This window comes from Dryobates pubescens, chromosome 3 (assembly GCF_014839835.1).
Source record: "Dryobates pubescens isolate bDryPub1 chromosome 3, bDryPub1.pri, whole genome shotgun sequence".
Taxonomy (NCBI): domain Eukaryota; kingdom Metazoa; phylum Chordata; class Aves; order Piciformes; family Picidae; genus Dryobates; species Dryobates pubescens.
Window position 1 is genome coordinate 35,542,045 of NC_071614.1, and position 18,424 is coordinate 35,560,468.

The following is an 18,424-nucleotide window of genomic DNA, read 5'->3' on the forward strand; positions in this document are numbered from 1 at the left end:
CACAATGAATACTTTGATTAAAAAGTGCTACTGATTTCTCCAGACTGATTTGCTACAGTGTTGAAAGTAATTTAAAGGATTCAGTATTGCAGCATTATAAAAAGGAAAATATTTTTCTTAAATGAAATTCCCCTAATTTTTTACGGAACTACTTGTGATAGCTAAATAAGGCTTCAGCTTTCTCTTTTCTAGTTAACACATTGAATTAACAAATTTGGGTTAAAAAAAGGGCAAAATTATGGCAGTGACACAGTTACAAATAACACAATGATGTTCTTTCATGATAATCTTGCATCAGATTGAGAAATCATTTTTAAAAAGCATTTGAAGCAGCATTTTCTTTCAGTGAAATAAATTATTTAATTACTTGAGGGATATTTATGGACAAAGTTGTACTCAGCTTCAGCGAAAATTTAAGGATAGTTCTAAAAAAAGTTAAAAATAGCAATACTCAGAGATAAGCAGATACTATAAGACTAAACAAATTTATGATCTGGGGAGATGAATTACAAAGTTTTTCTCTAGTTCCTTCTTATGCAATTCTCCTAGGAACTTCAGAACTTCATCTAAATAGCAGCTCAATAAAATGAGTAGAGACAGCTTCAGCATTTGATCCAATAATATTTACAGGAACAAGCTAATCCTTGGAACAATTCCATTTAGCACTTTGGTATTACACAAGGGACACGGCTGAGTGATGATGAGTCTAAAAGGTAGCCTGTAAGACAGCAGCACAGAACTGGAATTGCTACTAGCCAGCATTACTGTATTAAGAGCACATGTTGATGTTTTCTCCATGGATTGCTTCACAGAAGTGAAGTGCATAAAATGGGCAAAGAAATTCCAAAATAGCAATTGCCAGAATGCTGATTATCCAAATACTGTCTTTGGTACAGGAACAGGAAATTGTTTTACTGGATTTCTGTAATAATCTCCATCTTTAGCTATCTTAGTAGTAATTTTAAGCTTTTTTTCCCTCAAGGAAACACACCGTTTTCAAGTTTGACTACTCTGTTATGAGAAAGCAATATATAGCAAATGTGTTGTTACATGTTTAAAACTCCATACAAAACTAGATGTGGGCAAATATTTCAATGTATTTCATTCTGTTTAGCCTTTATCTGGGACTAAACTATAGCAGTTAAGTCACTCAATGACCCTTCTCCAGCAGAGAAGGGGGATCAATAATTTACCAGCAGTCCTGGCTGACCCAGGAGGTCCCAGCTGACTGGAGATTGGCAAATGTGACACCCATCTACAAGGGACAGAAGGAGGACCCAAGGAATTACAACTTGTTCTGACTCAATGTGACAGAAGTCCAACAGCATCCTGACCCATATCAGGAACAGTGAGGCCAGAAGGATCAGGGAAGTCACCCTGTACTCAGCACTGCTGAGACCACACCTTGAGTACTGTGCTCAGTTTTGGGCCCCCCATTACAAGAGGTGCTGAAGTATGTCCAGAGAAGGGCAAAGCTATGTTTTATAGTGCTGGAAACACAAGGGAAGATGAATGTCAGGTTGAGTGGTTAATCTCTTTTATAACAATGAGAAATTGATTTGGTTTAACTCTGGGCTGACAGATAACCCTGAGCTGGCCCACCCAGCCACTGCTCAACTCCCTGCCCCAGCAGTATGGGGAAGAGAACTGGACAGACAAAAGTAAGAATACCCCCCCACACCTGGTAGGTTAGGATGAAGACAGTAAGAGAAGGGGGGGAAAAAGTTTAAAAAAAATGCACCAGGTGATGTAAAAGTAATCATTTCCACCAACAAATCAATGCTCAGTTGGTCCACAAGGAATGGCTGCTTTGGAAAAACTCCTACTGCATTTATATTCTGCATGTAATGTCATATGGTACGGCAAAGTCTCCCCACAACTTCTTGGACACCCACAGCCCACTTGCTGAGAAACCTTGATGCTGGGTAAACACTGTTCAGCAATGGCTAAAACTTTGGTGTGTTATCAACACTGTTTTGGTCACCAGGCTCCATATCAGCCAGAGTCAGTACAGCAAGTCATGATTATCTTGTCTTTACAGAAACAGTCTGGGAACTGTAGGTGGTAGTCTATAAGAAATTTTGAACATATACAGTGGTTATTTGATCTAGATGTCTGCAAAACATATCTGTAAACTACAAAATCTCCAGACTACTAATCTACAAATAGCTATTCTTAGCATTTTTCCTATTTTAAGGTTTGTGCATCAAAATACCTAACAGTTCCCCTTCATTTTCACCAATGCAGAAAATAACATATGTTTCAGAGCAAAACAGAAATATATTAAATCAATACTTTAAAAAATCAAAGTGAATAATGTGACTTGGCTAATGTTGAGCAGAGATGGTTTGTTTAGCCTTTCATTTGTTGAAAAATAATGCATATGAGTTTCTCATCCTTGAGATGAGACTTCAGGCATTTCTAACATACTAACTCAGGCAATACAGAAATACTTTTGTTAGATGAAGTACTGAAAGTCATGGTAACAGAGCTTTACGCACAAAAATTTCTTCCAATTGAACTAGCTCTAGGTAAGCCTGAATATCTGAACTTTCCACTATTATATGTGGAATGGACACAAACATGGTTATATGGTTGATATTTCAGCCATTAAAAAATGTTTTGTTTAAAAAAAAAAATACTTCTTACCCTTTCAAAAGAAACAATGCAACACCCATGAGCAATTCCCAGCAAAACATTCAAGATATGATGAGGACTCCCTGCAACTACATGACTTGGTGTTTCACATACATCCTCTGAGAACAAAAAGTTTCCAAGTTTATTCACTGCTTGAATTACTATATTTTGATTCCTAAAAACAGGATAAGGAAAAAAACCAACCAGACAATGTTGTCTGGATATGCAGATTATAAAAGCATATATACACAATACAACTTGACTTAAACTCACTTCATTTCTTTCCTTACTAATAATTCCTTATGCTTTTCTTACTGAGCCTCTACCCATTTGCCAGCCCTAAATTCATTAGCTTTTCCAGAGAGTCCAAACAGACCCTTTTCTGTCATCACACAGTCATATCTACTTGCACATCAAAGCTCTTCTGTCGCCCAGATGTATCTTGTCTGTTTAAATAGAAGCTTTTGAGTCAGGAATTATCTAACACAGTTTGTGTACAATGCCTGGTACAACACAGCCTCAGTCTTGGTTGCTTTTGTAGTACTATCAAAAAAACTATTACCAAGAGATGTAAACATTTAGACACAGTACTCTTAAGAGGGTTTAATCATAAACTACTACATTTTCAGCATCTGAATAAACTGCTGTGTTTAAATTTAGAAAGATATCCTAAAGTTCTGGGTTGCTACCTACGCATCTGAGCCAACCTTCCTGTTACAAATTCACTTAAATACAATTTCAAAGAAATATATACGTTTAAAGATAAGATCCAGAATAGCCCCCTATAACTGGAATTCCAATACATAGCTAGGTTGAAGCGTATCGGTGTATCACCATAAAACCTGAGATCTTGGTATCACCAGAGAAAAGCTGTTGCATGAGAAAAACTCACGGTTACTTTTATAAATAATTACTACAAATGATCAAAGTTTGCAAGTGAAAGCCCAGTTTCAGTGTCCTCTCTGCTGCCACTTGGAAATGTCCAGGGCATGCTACACAAGATAACACAATTAAACACAACCTTAAACAAAATCGCATCTGTCACAACGGTCATCCCCTCAGGTAAAACATTTAAGTTAATCACTGATAGAAAGCACTCAGAACATTTCCAGAAGCCTCTGGGGTTACTTCATTCTCACTACATTTCACTCCAAAGAAAGTAACTCTCTTGAAACTCCCAAAATATCCCAGCTAAAACAAACAGTACTTAGAGGAATGCTAACAAAACTGCAAAGCATTATTCAAAGAGAATGCAGCAATCTACTTGTTAGGAAGCCTCAAACAAATAAATGAATTGTGAAAACAGTGTAACAAATTCACTTCATAAAGTGATACAGTCTGTGGAAACACTTAAAAAAAACCCAAAACAACAAACCACAGACTTTCACTCCAGTGAGAATTCTGGCCTTGGATGTATGGCTTTCAGTGCTACTAGAATATTTACTATTCCCTTTTGATTATAAGGGTTTTAACTTGAAATAGCCTAGAAGCGAATGTTTTTCCAACACTGCAACTATAGGCAGTAGCCCTGCCCAGCCTGCCCACTCAGGGGAGACTTTTCAATGCTCAGCCTGAACCTTTTCTTAGTTCCTTCTTACATCTATGTAAAATTCCTTAGAATGAGAGGAAAAGGTCCTGTTGTACAAGAATTGAATCTAAGGTATCTTAGAAATTATAGAGAAAACTTACCAGTTGATACTTTACTCAGCTGCAAAAGCAGACGGCTGCAGGTTTGCAGCAAAATTTCACTGAATTTTTGGTTCAGAAATACAGAAGCTGCTGTCTGAAAAGTAGTGAGTGGCATTTAATAATCTCAAAATCCAATGCCATGAAATCACTGATGATTTTTAAATTCTAATGAACTATTTTGAGGCTGCAGCTACCAGGTAGTAGAATTGGCTTTTGACCATTGAGCTGCACTCTGCAGGACTATTTTCTGTTACTTAGTTCTTCAAGAAGGTGGTTGATGAATGCCTACAACTGTAGACAGCCAAAAGAAATTCTGAAGAAAAGCAATTGCCTTATTTAATGAAATATTAATTGGCTGGTAGGAAAAAATCAACATACAAGCAACATGGAAGAAATAATGTAGTAATTAACTCTTTCAACAAAAGAACTTTTCCCCTGTCTCTGACAGGATTTATTCTCTTGTTTTAGGCAGATTATAGGCACTGCTTTTCACTATTTCCATCTGCATTATACCTATCTATTATCTTTACCTCCCCTGACAGTAATCCTGTATTACATGACTTGCTAAGTACACTTGATAGTCTTTGTGTTACTAGCATCCAGTCACATTAAAGGAAAGTGTTAATTCTATTCTATGGTTTCAGGCATATATTAGTATACTTGCTAAAAGCTATTGACAGCCATTTGCAAAGAACTTCTGAAAGGACAGCCATTAAATGCTGCTTCTGAGTACTTATATCTGTGTAATTGCCAGTTACTTCAAACCTGAAACAGATTTGTGGGCAGCAGAAATATCTCAAGTTTTGAAAAAGAATTTTTAAAAAAATGTTGAAGTGCAACATAAAATATGGAATTGTGTTTTTGTTGGATGCGCTTGATGCTGTAATACTTAGGAGAATGATAAGAGTGTGCCAGAAAATTAACTCTCCCTCCAAACAGGCAGTAGCAGCTGCATCTAATGTTTTCAAACTAAGTGGCAAAAAAGCCTATAATTGATATTTCTTCACCAACTATTTATGTAAAAGAAAACATTTTGAACTGATGTTTCAGATTATTATAGAAATAATTACAATGTCTGGTGAAAAAGCTAAATCTTGGGCTAAAACCATTTACTCCATAACAATCCTTTTAAAACTTCCTTCAGAAAAATTCAAACTTGCTTAAGGTTTTAATTTCATTGCTCTGAAGCCCTGTTGCGCTCACCTATAGAACAACTACTTTAGTCTGCACCACAGCAACACAAAATAGACACAGTATATCTAGACAGGAATGAAAAATACATGTATATATGTGTTTCCAGCTGGAATACAGAAAGAAATAAACTGTTTTAATATACAACCCAAAGATAAATTTCATTTTTTATAGACATAAAAAGATTATCAACATTCAAGTTTAAGTGGTGTGATGACTAAAGAGTAACGATGTTTAATACTTATTCAGAAGACATATTTGTCATAACCAGTGTCCTTGTCAGCTAGTTGTAAAAGAGACGAGAAAACATCCCCTTTGAAAAATAAATCTTAAATTAGAAACTAAACTACTTCATAATTACAGTATTATCTGTAGATGAGGTTGTATTAATTAACACATCTACTACAAGTATTGAACTTTGAGGACAATGGAGGAAGCAAATCCCTTCATCGCATCTGACACCAAAACATCCAGTACAGCAGAAGGCAGGAATGTAAGTTTTCATTACTAAAAATAAAAAGCAAAGGCTTTTCCAGTCTGGGATGACACAGAAAAAAAAAAAAGAAAGAAAAAGAAAGTATTCCTCTTCTGCCTTATCCTCCTTATCCTTCCTTATCCTTCTGATCGGGGGAAAGGAAAAGGCAACTTGCAATTTACAATTATTCCAGTTTCTTTCGAAAGAAATGCAGAAGCTGGCTGATACGCTGCAGCAACAAAAGTATATTTATTGTAAATTAGAACTCTAATAACTTTCATAGTGTAGGTTTTTAAATTTTTTTTTTGATAACTTCAATATTTTAAGTCCAGGTTTTAAACACGTTTTCACTCTTAAATCTTGTGTAGTTCTCTGAGTAATTTAATACACAAGGTATACTCAAAGGGAACAGCACCCTTTAACCAGCAATTCTGAGACACCTTAGAAAGCAACCCTCCACTTCCCTACAATATTCTTCCATAGCTTAGGAGTTTTTGCCCAATACAGATTTTAAATAAGCTTTTTAAGAACTCGTATTACAGAAGTCAGGAGAGGAAGATGTATCATTTGTTCACCAGCAATTACCATGACAGCTTCAAGCATCCAGAGGTAAGGATAGAACAGAAAATTAATTTTAGCACCATCAGAGAAATAAGTAACTGAATATTACATAGGATTACAAAATCACAGAATGCATTGGGTTTGAAGGAACCTTTAAATGTCATCTAGTCCAATATAACATGGTTATAAAAATATGCATGTATGAAAAGATTTAAAAATTACTTGCAGCTACATAAACATGCACAAGTAGGTATACACAAGCATTTCAATTTTGTGGAGAAAGTAGGTCGACTGACTTGTATACAATGATTTCAATCAACTCTTCCTAAATTTCAAAATCAATGTATGAATTTCAAATTGTTTCTCTAAATAAGTGCTGCTCTGTTAGAAAGAATTATTCCCATTTCTGCCCTGCCAATATATTACCAAACCACAAGTGGTAAGCTGCCAAAATCTCCACTAAAATTAAGTTTTCTTTGAGTAATGTACTCAGCTGAGACCATAAAAATATTTTGGATTACAGCTGGAGCACAGGCCAAAGAGACTTCAGAGCAACTCATTTAACCTAGTAATGAACCACAGAAGAGAGAACATACTCTGAAGCTTCTCCATCCATCCTGTTATCAGTACAAAATCGTTCTTCATTAAGGGTTCAAGCAGTATGTCACACTGGAATTACCTTTGCAGACTAACAGACTGTAGATTAACAGTGTGCACCATAACTGCTCATTATCTGAGCAATCTCTGCATAAATAAAAAACCAATTTAGATGCCATGGAGAAGCTAGATATTAAAGATAACATAAGCAGTAGTCTTTTCAACATATACATGGTAATTTCATTCCATGGTTGGGTAATTTTGAAAAACAAACCACAGATACTGTTTAAGTCTTCAGAAGCAACACAGCAGAGCAAGCTCAATAATTTTCTAAGTTCATGATAAACATACATTCAGACATTATGCCAGCTATACAATACTTCAGGGAATAAAACATATACACGTCAAAATGTAATAACAATCATTAATAGAATGGAGTAAAACTTCAAATGAGTAAAGGATGAAACTTTCATATTGAAGTATTTATTTGAGGGAAATTCTACAAAGTATTTTTAGAAATGTAAGTTTCCAAATTCTAATTTCTTATGAGCAGTACTTACTGATGATACCTTTGCCTACTGCTAACCTCACAGTTGAAGAAAGCATGAACTTTTCTGAAACTAAAATATGGTGCCTCCTCTGCCAAAAGACTTTCTACCCCAATACTTTCAAGTAAGCAGCCACATCTAATTGCTTGTGGAAGTTCCAAGATCTTCAGTTTCAGTTCCACATTTGAGTTTTATACAGAGTTTGAGCAAGAATAGTAACAATGCAACAAAAATAAAGATATCATAAAATTAATATAATTCATATTGAATATTAAATAATGTAAACTGAAAATTTTAATTTATATACACTCAGAAAGACATAGTAAGACTTTAAGTAAGGTTTCTCATGGCAGAAGCACTGACGTTATGAGGCACTCTACAGCACAGGTTAGGTCAGATGACTGAAACTGGACATAAAGCCAAATTATACAGTGAGGATATCTCATAGTGTCTTAATACATGTTATTGAAGTAGAATAAACTTAAACTCCTGTACATTAAAGGATGCTGGGATGTGACAGCCTGGGAAGCACAAAACGTGACATAAAAGCAAGGTATCCAATCTTTCATGGCTGTAAACCTCACCTATGTGAAAAATGTATGCTTCAGCGTGGTCACGGTGCTCTTCAGTATCTGAAGCTAAGACTCACTGACATCAGAATGAAGCTCTCTGCCCAAAAGTCAGAAGATGAATCTACACAAAAGAACTGCACTAGGTTCCTGGGGTCCTTGTACAGTACTGATTTAAAAGTCAGATCCTGATGTGCCTGCTCAGAACATGCAGAAAAATACCCTTCCTCACAATTTTCTACAAATGAAATGTCATGGAAGTATTATTAATGAGACCACTACTTTTGCCAAACATAGGTCAAAACTAGCATTACTATAAACCAATGCCAGAACAGCTGCTTCTTCAGCTTCAGAGCAGCAATGTTTGTTAACAATTCCTTCATACTTATCTATAGGGAATTAAAAACACTGGATCCACACACATTAAGAAACCTACAACCTGTCCTGACATTACCCTGCACAGTCAGTTTTTATGCTAAGACACATAACATACAAGACAGTACAGTGACTATTTTGGGCAAATGTTTTGTCAGTACACTTTGAAGCGATTCAAAGACTCAAGAAGGCAGAAGGATGCATGCAAAAATGTACAAACATTTCATTTCTTCCAAACTATTATTTCATTTGCATTCAAATTTGCATATTGTTGCAAGTTAGAGGACATTTGCCAATGTTTTTATTGCTTCAGTATGACAAGCAATAGTCTTTGATTAGTTACCAAGCAGATAACTTAGCAAAATTATGTTTTAATTTCCAGTTGTAAGTTTTTCAAGTTAATTGCTTCCTCCTCTTGCTATGCATTTTTTCTTCTATGCTCTTTGTATCTGTTTTATGTTACATCTTGCTCTTATTGGGGAAAAAAAAATAATCAATTTGTGTTAGCATTTTTTTTCCTGACCAGCAAAAAGACATCTGGTGAACATCATTACGAGTTCTAATACACATTCGTAGGAGGATTATTACTAATAAAACACTAGAAAACGTGGTATTAAATTAACTGGTCCTTTTATTTATCATTAATCTGAATCCTGAAGAGTTACATATCTAAATCAGAACACACTTGTTTCTGAATTAATTTTTAGGTCTGGAATACAGCTGTGTTATAAGTTACATGCTTTGGCTTTCCCTTTAGCACGCTTGTATCAAGTATCTCTTTAGAATTTGCCAACAAGATTTTTCTGTCATCTGAAATAAAAACCATGAATTTCACTAGCTCAAAAAGACTTGTAAATTTTTTCCAGGACGTAACAGATGTGATACTTCCTATATGTTAACTGACCTACACGACAAAAGAGTTATTCAACTTTAAAATGTGTTATTTCTTCTACATTTGAACAGGTGTTTCTTGGTGCTGAAGGACAATAAAAATGGAATTTCAGGTGAAGATACTCCTGAAGATGTTTGTGAACCAAAAAGTCAAGCCTGGATTTATGTTAAGTTTGTGTTAAGACACAAGACTGCAAACTTCAATAAATACCCCACTGATAAGATTGTAACCCATTTGTTGATGGGAGTCAACAATTTGACTTAAAGCTTTACTGCCCTCTAGTCAATACAGCAAACAACTGAAGAATACTTCAGATTTTGAGGTGCAACAGCAAAACTATGATGGGTAGAACAATACTTAAAAAAATCCAATCACTTTATTTTTAGAGTCTTGATGGATTCTAAATTAATCATACAAGCACATGCACCTTTCAACAGTTACTTTTTTTGTAGTGCATACTTATGATCAACAACCACTGCTTTCAGCATTTCTGAGTCTTTATAGTAGCTGGAAGTAGTACATCTGTTGAGAAGTGCTGCATGACTTTTTCCTATTTAGCTTGTTGCATACTTATATTCTTGTACTTGACCTCATAATTGAATTCTACAGTAATCACACCACTAATCCATAAAATGTTTAATTTCAATGCAGAAAAGAATGGTGATATTTTTATTATTGAAAAAAAATGTTAATGAAGACACATTAAATACTAATAGAATGGCGTTTAGGAAGTCTTTTGTTCAAATCAGTTTTCAACAATTTCCATGATCTGTAAGGATATAATTTAGAAAGCAGTTCCATCAACTAAAGGATTTCCGCCCTATAGAGCCATGCCAGATACCAGCAGGTTTATGTCAGGTGTTCATTTTTCCAAGAGTTAAATTTCCCCCCAAAAGAGCATCTAACCAGCGGTTGCTTTTTCTCCTGGTAGTTTCTGATGCCAAGAGGGAAAAGAGTTTCAGTTTTACACTGACTCTTTGCCAAACCAGCTGCAGTCCAGTGGATTGTTTCATTTTCTGCCACGCTGGTTATGAACTCAGTGTTATATGTAACAGTGTATGCCCAAACTAGAAAATAATTGTGATGTGCCAGTAATTAGAGTTCATTTATAGCACACATACATACCTTCAGCAGTGAGGTATGTATCTCAAGCACAGACTGCATGCCCTCACTTCTTACATAATGTGTATGTATTGTTACTCTCAAGCTCTGAGCCAGAAAGTGTTGCATTTGTTTCTTGTACCTAAGCTTCGTTTACACCACCAAATCCAAGAATGCAATAGAATGACTGTAAACATTTTTTGTCATAAAGCCATAGAATGAACACTCAGTCCTCATACTAACAGATTAACACCACTGTAACTAATTTGAAACTAATATTTTTTTGCTTTATCCCTTTTAGTTATTTGATTTTGTCCTCCATAGAACTGAAAAATGCATCACAATGTGAAAAGGGTTTATTTCATCCTTGCAATCCAGCATCATCAACTTGGATTTCTAAACCAGGGAAGCCACCTGCTGACATTCAGAAGCATTAATCCACATTGTTTATCCTTACCAACTCTGCATGAGAACCTGGAACTATCCTCAGTTAGGGGTTGCTGCATCTCAAAACTAGGATGTTCAAACCTATAGGCCAATTTTATGACTCTATCTTTATGTGCTGCATTTGAATAAGTACAACACACAAAATCTCCCAGGGTTACAGGGTGGTGGTGGTGTTTTAAATAAAAAACCCTGGCTCCTGCAGCCATTAAAGATTCCTGAAAATCTTACTTATCTCCACCCACCAACATGCCTGCAGCTGCCATTATAAACTGCTCTGTTTTCAGTGCTTTTGTTAGCTGATGGTGCCATCATAGGTAACTTTGATTAGAACTCTTCCATGTCAAGTACATAAGCATGCCTACATAAACAGCATAGGACAGAAAGAAAAGGAGGAGCCAACATAGATTTAGGAAGGGCAGGTCCTGCCTCCCCAACCTGATCTCTGGTACTGGTTGCCTGGGAGAAGAGACCAACCTCTGCCTGACTACAACCCCCCTTCAGGTAGTTGTAGAGAGCAATATAGGAAAAACTGAACAAATCTTAAGGAAAATAATAAGCAATAAGATGCACTCAAGAACTCAATGATAAATGAAATTCAGAGAAGATCACTGGTCCACAGGGATTAATATCCCATCTTCAGGGTGTTTAAAGTTTGAACAGCCGCCTCCTCTACCTGCTCAGAACTTTTACATAAGAGGATCAAAATCTGTGATGAGTCTCTTTGAAACTCCACCAATATCTACCAATGAAACAAGTGTCTAGTTTATTTCATATAATCAATTACTTCATACATCTTTTAGTGGTTTCATAGAAACAGAACTGTTTTGGTTGGAAAAGACCTCTTTTTCCATCCAAACTGGCCTCAAATAGTAAGTTAACAGAAAGTAAGAACTTAGCTTTACTTGAACTTGTATGAATATTTATCTTGCAGAAACATCCCCTTTTCTGCTATAAAACTAACTAAAAACTTTACCTACCCCTTTTAGTAACTACTCCAAAAAGGATAGACATCTTTTTCAGGTTACTTCAGTGGCTTTTCAGCTAAACCCAATTTGAGCTGACCTACCAACCTCCTTTATGATGTCAACTGGCATGGATTCTGCCACTAAAATGTAACCATGGAGCTCAACTCTCTAGTACACGTATCGTTTTTGAACACCATTCACATAACACTTGAAAGAAATGAGATTCAGAAAAGCTTTTAAAGTGCATAGGGAACAGATTTCTTTCTTGATATATACAAAGGAGCTCACTGATTCTCCAAGAAAGAGCTTAACAATATGTGCAGTTAAACTGACCTTTTGGAGTCTTCTCATTTTTCTGAATCTCCCATTGGGCTTGTTTGTTCAATATAAACTGTGCAAGAGCCATCAGTAACACGGCACTCAAACTTTGTTTCCATCACCTAGAAACCAAATTTAAAAACTTGAGATGAAAAATGCAATCTTGAGAAATGAAACTCTCACCAAGTGTTTTATCATAGCACATACTCATAGCTATATATAATTAAGATACCCACATTATTGGTTTTTTCATTATTGTATTTCAGTTACAGAAAAATCTTAAGCACCTGACTTAATCTTTCACTATCTGAACCTGTAAATAAACTAGTTGTAGAACTCCTAGTTTCCAATGTTTCAAACCCCATATATTAAACATAGGCAGAGACTCAGCCAAATTACTTTATTTAAATAATTACAAAATTCACAATTTCTGTGAACACAGAGATATTGAAGTTTGAAGTAATAGTGCCTAGATCTTTTTCAATGCTTTCAGTACACATTGTACTCATATGAAACAACCTCACGGTCTTAAACATATCTTCAAACACTTAGTAAGCCAATCAAGACAGCTATTAAGAGGGAGATTGTGCATGCAAGCAGGCATATCAGTCCTATCATTTATTAAAAGGTGCTATTCATAAGCATGTACTTTAATATGGCTGCTGAAAAGCAGTATTTTGTGGATTAACACATATAAGCAGTAACCTTAGGAATTGTCTGAAAAATTAGCTTGCTTGCAAAAGATGAAAAACTTTGATCTATCTTTTGATCAACGAAGTTTTAATAGCATAAGTTGTAAGCAGCTCATTCCTCCCATTGCTTTACCCTAGGTAGATGGAGGTAAAACACAGGCCTGTGGACCCATCTGGTGTTTTGGGGTTTTTTTGAAGGGGTGGCTTGAAGCAGGCAGCTTGGCCTCAATGCTCAAGCTCCACAGCTCTTTCCCGACTTGAGATTTAAAGTCTCGAGACTTGCATGTTTAGTCCTCTCTCCAGTCATGGTTCACACTCACTCATTCTTTGTATCTACAATGAAACAGAAGTCAAAGTCTGTTACCTCCTCTTGATTATCAATTCAGGGTTCTTGCAGTCCAGTTTCTGTGGCTTACCTCCTGACTATCAGGACTTCTCAGGCACTTTCCATCCGTTTCATTCTGTAGGTCTGAAGCTTTACTATTGTCTGTCTTTTCCTCACTGCTTCTATTTAAAGCAGTTACTCAGTCACAAATACAGGGTTTTCATCTTCAGATAAGGTCAACAGAACTTTTTGAAACAATTTCATCTACTATTAGTTATCTCTAAAATTAGTGCAAACACACAGCTAAGTCATGTTACTGTGGTCCATCAGAACCTTAAACTCTCTGCCAAAACATTGTTCAATGACAGGTACCAAAAATCATCAGCTGTGATAGGCCTCTAAAATATTATAAGAAATAAGGCTGACTTTAATTAATAATTTAATTTGTAACTTAATTCCTGATCATTTATCACCAGTGTAAAGACCTGCACCAGATTATTGTCAAGATTCCATTTTATATTTTCTTCAAGTTAAGGTAATGATTAAGCATGATGAGCTAGTTTCTGTTCAATCAAACACAAGTTAACTACAGTGTTCTAGTTCAACAATGGTGAAGTACCACTGAAATTAAGCTATATCATAGCTACTCTTTTGTACTTATCTACAGTTATATAATCCAAATATGAAGAAAGAAAATCTGAATTTGTCATCATTGGTAACCCTCATGGCACAGACTATTTAATAACTTTTGTTGTTGTTATTATTACTGCAGTTATTACTCCAGCATGGGCAAACATCAAGTTTCTGGCACTTGAAACTCAAGTTTTTCAAGTCTTCTGAAAGGTTCTCAAACAGAATGTGCTAACAGTTTAAAACAATTTTATCAAGTTTATGTGCTTTAGGATAAGTTTTATGACTCTTTGTAAATTTGACTACATGAAAATAATCCTCAAGCTCTTCCCCTGTTCAGAAATATTTGCCTCTTGCTTTTTGTGAAGATAAAATAAGGAATCAAGCAAGAAAGTTTTCTTTGTCCATCATTTCCTTTTAAAAGGGACAGAATAAAATGTCAATAGAGGACATCACACAACGTTTTTAGTGACTTGTCTTTTGCAATTGAAGGAAATAAAAGGTATCAAATCGAAGGAAGTTTTCATACGTGTGATTTTTAGATATAATCAGTACTTTAGCAGCATCAAACAGCTAGCACCTCACGTAAAACTCTCAACTAAATTAAACTTGACCATTTTTGCACCAAATAATATAATACTACTCCATGCTGCCCATCTTAACATTGAACCACGCTACACTATGATGGGTCTTCGTTTATGTCTTTTGGCAAACTAAGATGATGTTTGCTTCCCCTATTCACCATAAATATCTAAAATTCACTCAGCTAAACCTTAAGTTTATTTTTAAGACTGGAAATAACACTAAGTCCCAGTTCAAATTTCTAAATAGCTTTAGGATGATAAAAGCTCAAAAGCGTTCTCTTGCATTCCTTGCACAATATTATTTATTGTTGTAGCTTTAAACGAAAAGTCACAAGAATTCATCAAATCCGAGCATGTATTAACATTTTAAGATGCGTAGTTCAAGTGCAAGTTTACCCTACCAGCAGCCCTGCTACAAGTTATAAGATTGGACTGGGTTACAAAGTAAAACCGTTTAGAACATGAATGACAAAGAAGTTCTTAGACTCCCCTGGTAACACATACCATTAACTGTCATGACAGACAGCATTTAATTTCCATAAAGTTATATTCATTACAGAGAAAAGCCACTTTCCTGTGGTTTCTAACTGCTAAAAATGTAGGCTCTGATACATAAAAGCCAATTGGACAGCACTTACTGATTACAGAACAGTGAAATTTATCAGGTATGGCTGCTTTAATCAGGATAGAGAATTTATTCCACCTCCAGAAAACAAAGTGAAGCTGAATAGGGAAGCATCTTCTAAAAATCCTATAGTATCTACTTAATTTCCATGCCTGTATCTGTGGTATTTCTTAATTTGATTTATGACTTAGAGTAAAATTAAAATAAGTAGCCTTATTTATGTTTGTGCTGCTCAAAAGAACTGGACAGCCTTGAATTTACCCTCCAAACAAACCTCAAGTTTGCTACAATTTAAGCATTAGAACTTGAAAAGTTTGTTTCAGAGTAGTCAGCATATTATTCTTCTATTTTGGGGAAAAAAAAGATAATCACATGTTCCATGTCGTCTGTAGAAAGCAAGCTTCTAAAACCTTACTTCCTCTCATTAAAGACATTGGCTAATGGTGTCACTGACCTAAACAGACAAGTAAAAGCAATAGCCAAGAAAAGTGTTTGATATTTAAAATCTATACCAGACATAAGTTAAGGTTTATATGGATTATTTCTAACTGTATATATATATGCATGAGTGAAAAGAATTCTTTAGCTTTTAAAATATATTGTATTTATCAGATTTCAAATAATATACAACATACAGAAAAAAAGCACTTTTCTATGCCAATGGCATCCTGGCCTGCATCAGAAACATTGTGGCCAGCAGGAGCAGGGAGGTCATTGTGCCCCTGTACACTGCACTGGTTAGGCCGCACCTTGAGTTCTGGGCCCCTCAGTTTAGGAAGGATGTTGACTTGCTGGAACAAGTCCAGAGAAGAGCAATAAAGTTGGTGAGGGGTTTGGAACACAAGCCCTATGAGGAGAGGCTGAGGGAGCTGAGGTTGCTTAGCCTGCAGAAGAGACTCAGGGGTGACCTTATTACTCTCTACAACTACCTGAAGGGAGGTTGTAGACAGACGGATGTTGGTCTCTTCTTCCAGGCAGCCAGTACCAGAACAAGAGGACACAGTCTCAGGCTGCACCAGGGGAGGTTTAGGTTGGATGTTAGGAAGAAGTTCTATACAGAGAGAGTGATTGCCCATTGGAATGGGCTGCCTGTGTGGAGGTGGTGGAGTCGCCGTCACTGGAGGTTTTCAGCAGAAGACTTGATGGGGTGCTTGGTGCCGTGGGTTAGTTGTTTGGGTGGTGTTGGATTGGTTGATGGGTTGGATGCGATGATCTTGAAGGTCTCTTCCAACCTGGTTTATTCTATGTATTCTATGTTATGTTATTAACAGGGACAAAAAAATAACTCACATTAAAGCAAAGGCAGAAAAATAAAAAAAAGTTAAATGATTCCATCATAAAATCACAGTAGCAAGTTTAAAATTGGATTTTTTTATTCCATAGAACTTGTATCATTAGGGAAAAAAATCACAGAATCATAGAATGCCTTAGGTTGAAGTGACCTTTAAAAGTTCATGCCCCTCACAGTGAGCAGGGACATAGGCAGCTAGATCAGGTTGTTTGGAACCCCATCCAACCTGACCTTGAGAGCTTCTAGGGGTGGAATTTGTATTACCTCTTTGCACAACCTCAGCCAGAATTCCCCCCTCACTGTGAAAAAATAAAAGCCTTCATTGTATCTAGTCTAAATCTACTCTCTTCTAGTTTAAAGTCATTATCCCTTGTCCTGTCACAGCAGGCCTTGCTAAAAAGATCACCATCTTAGAAGCTCCCTCTAAGTACTGAAAGGCAGTCCTAAGGTCCTCCTGCAGCCTTCTCTTCTCTGGGCACTGGGATAATTTTTGTAGCCATCCTCAAGACCTCCTCCAACAGTTTAAAAATCATTCTTGTGCTGAGGGCTCCAGAGCTGCATGTGGTACTTAACGTGAGGTCTCACCAGAGCAGAGTAGAATGACAGAATCCTGTCTACTCACCTTTCATTATTTTTTTTCATTTGTTAGTGAGCTCATTTGAGCTGTCACAGTTGAGGTTTTACTTGACTACAAAACAATTGCACAAAGATGAATATGGTATACTTGTGAAAAATGGCAATCACTGGTAAATTGTAAATAGCATCAAAATTGCTAGAAAGGCAAGTTGAGACTTATAGAAGTTCCTAACAAAAAGGATAGAAAGGATAAACATCAGATAACTTTCATCTGCTGAATACTGTTTTTTTCCTCTACTCCAAAATCTTTTGTGTGTTGTGAAAGAAAAAGCAAGCATAACATGCTACAACATTTAATCATTAGAATTTAAAAGTCAGAATTAACTCTAATATTACATGCATTAAAACCTTTTCTCTTTCCTCATTTATTTTCATGAGTGTTTATTGAAAAAACGACTGCTTGACATCAGTAAATATACAATTTAGGGATCATCATCTAGTACATTGCCATGTGGCAAGAACCATATATGGTGGGCTCATGCATTAAGGGTGCACATTTGTAGTTGTGTAACATACAACCTGCATCAACTGTTTGTGGCAGTTTAGGCTGGATGCCTCCTGTTCCTGCCACACAAGTTGCCCCTCTGGTGTCCCAAGTGTCCAGTCCACTGTATAGACACAGGAAATAGCATACTTCATACCCATAAAGTCCTGTACCCTATAAATCCATCTGCAAAGTCTTTTACTTCCTCTTTTTTCCCTCTCTGCTACTCTGGCAGATACTCCCCCACCATTACCCAACAGGGAGCATCTGAAGGCCTCCTAGGCCTGGCTAGGCCTAAAGCCAGGAGGAGAAGGGGAAGGGCAGTCTCAGACCTGGCCAGCCTGAAACTAGCCTAGCAGTGGAGGCAGGGAAGAAAGAGCCCGGGGGGGTTTGGGTATACTCTCAGGTGGGGAGCAGGGAAGTGTGGGGAGGCTTTGGGTGTGTTATAGGGGATTCTGTATGCTTTGGGTTACTTTTGTCACTATGCTTGTAACTTCTGTAAAACACTGATTGCTTTTCCATTTAAACTTTCCATCACTTCAGCAATCCATTTCAGGGGCAAGAGAGGATTTGCCTGACCTCAAACCAGGACACTGTTGTTTCAGTTTGGCTGGGACAGAATTAGAGGCCAGCCATGGTCTGCAGACCATGAGTAGTTTGAAGTCAACAAGAGCAGTTAACATGAGCTGTCTCAGAGGTGTAACCCATACCATAAACATCATGCTCATTATTAAAGGAGGAAGGTTGATGAGGATGGGGTCTCTTGCTTGGGCTCCTCCTGACCCTGTTTCC

General features: G+C 36.5%; 1 protein-coding gene across 1 annotated transcript in view; it reads right to left on the reverse strand.

Moving 5' to 3' along the window:
* MCPH1 (microcephalin 1) overlaps positions 1 to 18,424 on the reverse strand; it is a 35,579-nt gene that overhangs the window by 3,346 nt on the left and 13,809 nt on the right. Inside the window, exons 8-10 of the mRNA XM_054180176.1 lie at positions 12,381 to 12,419; positions 5,766 to 5,800; positions 2,648 to 2,812 (exon numbers count right to left, since the gene is read on the reverse strand). Coding sequence (XP_054036151.1) covers positions 2,648 to 2,812; positions 5,766 to 5,800; positions 12,381 to 12,419 — 239 coding nt within the window. The remainder of the gene's footprint in view (positions 1 to 2,647; positions 2,813 to 5,765; positions 5,801 to 12,380; positions 12,420 to 18,424) is intronic.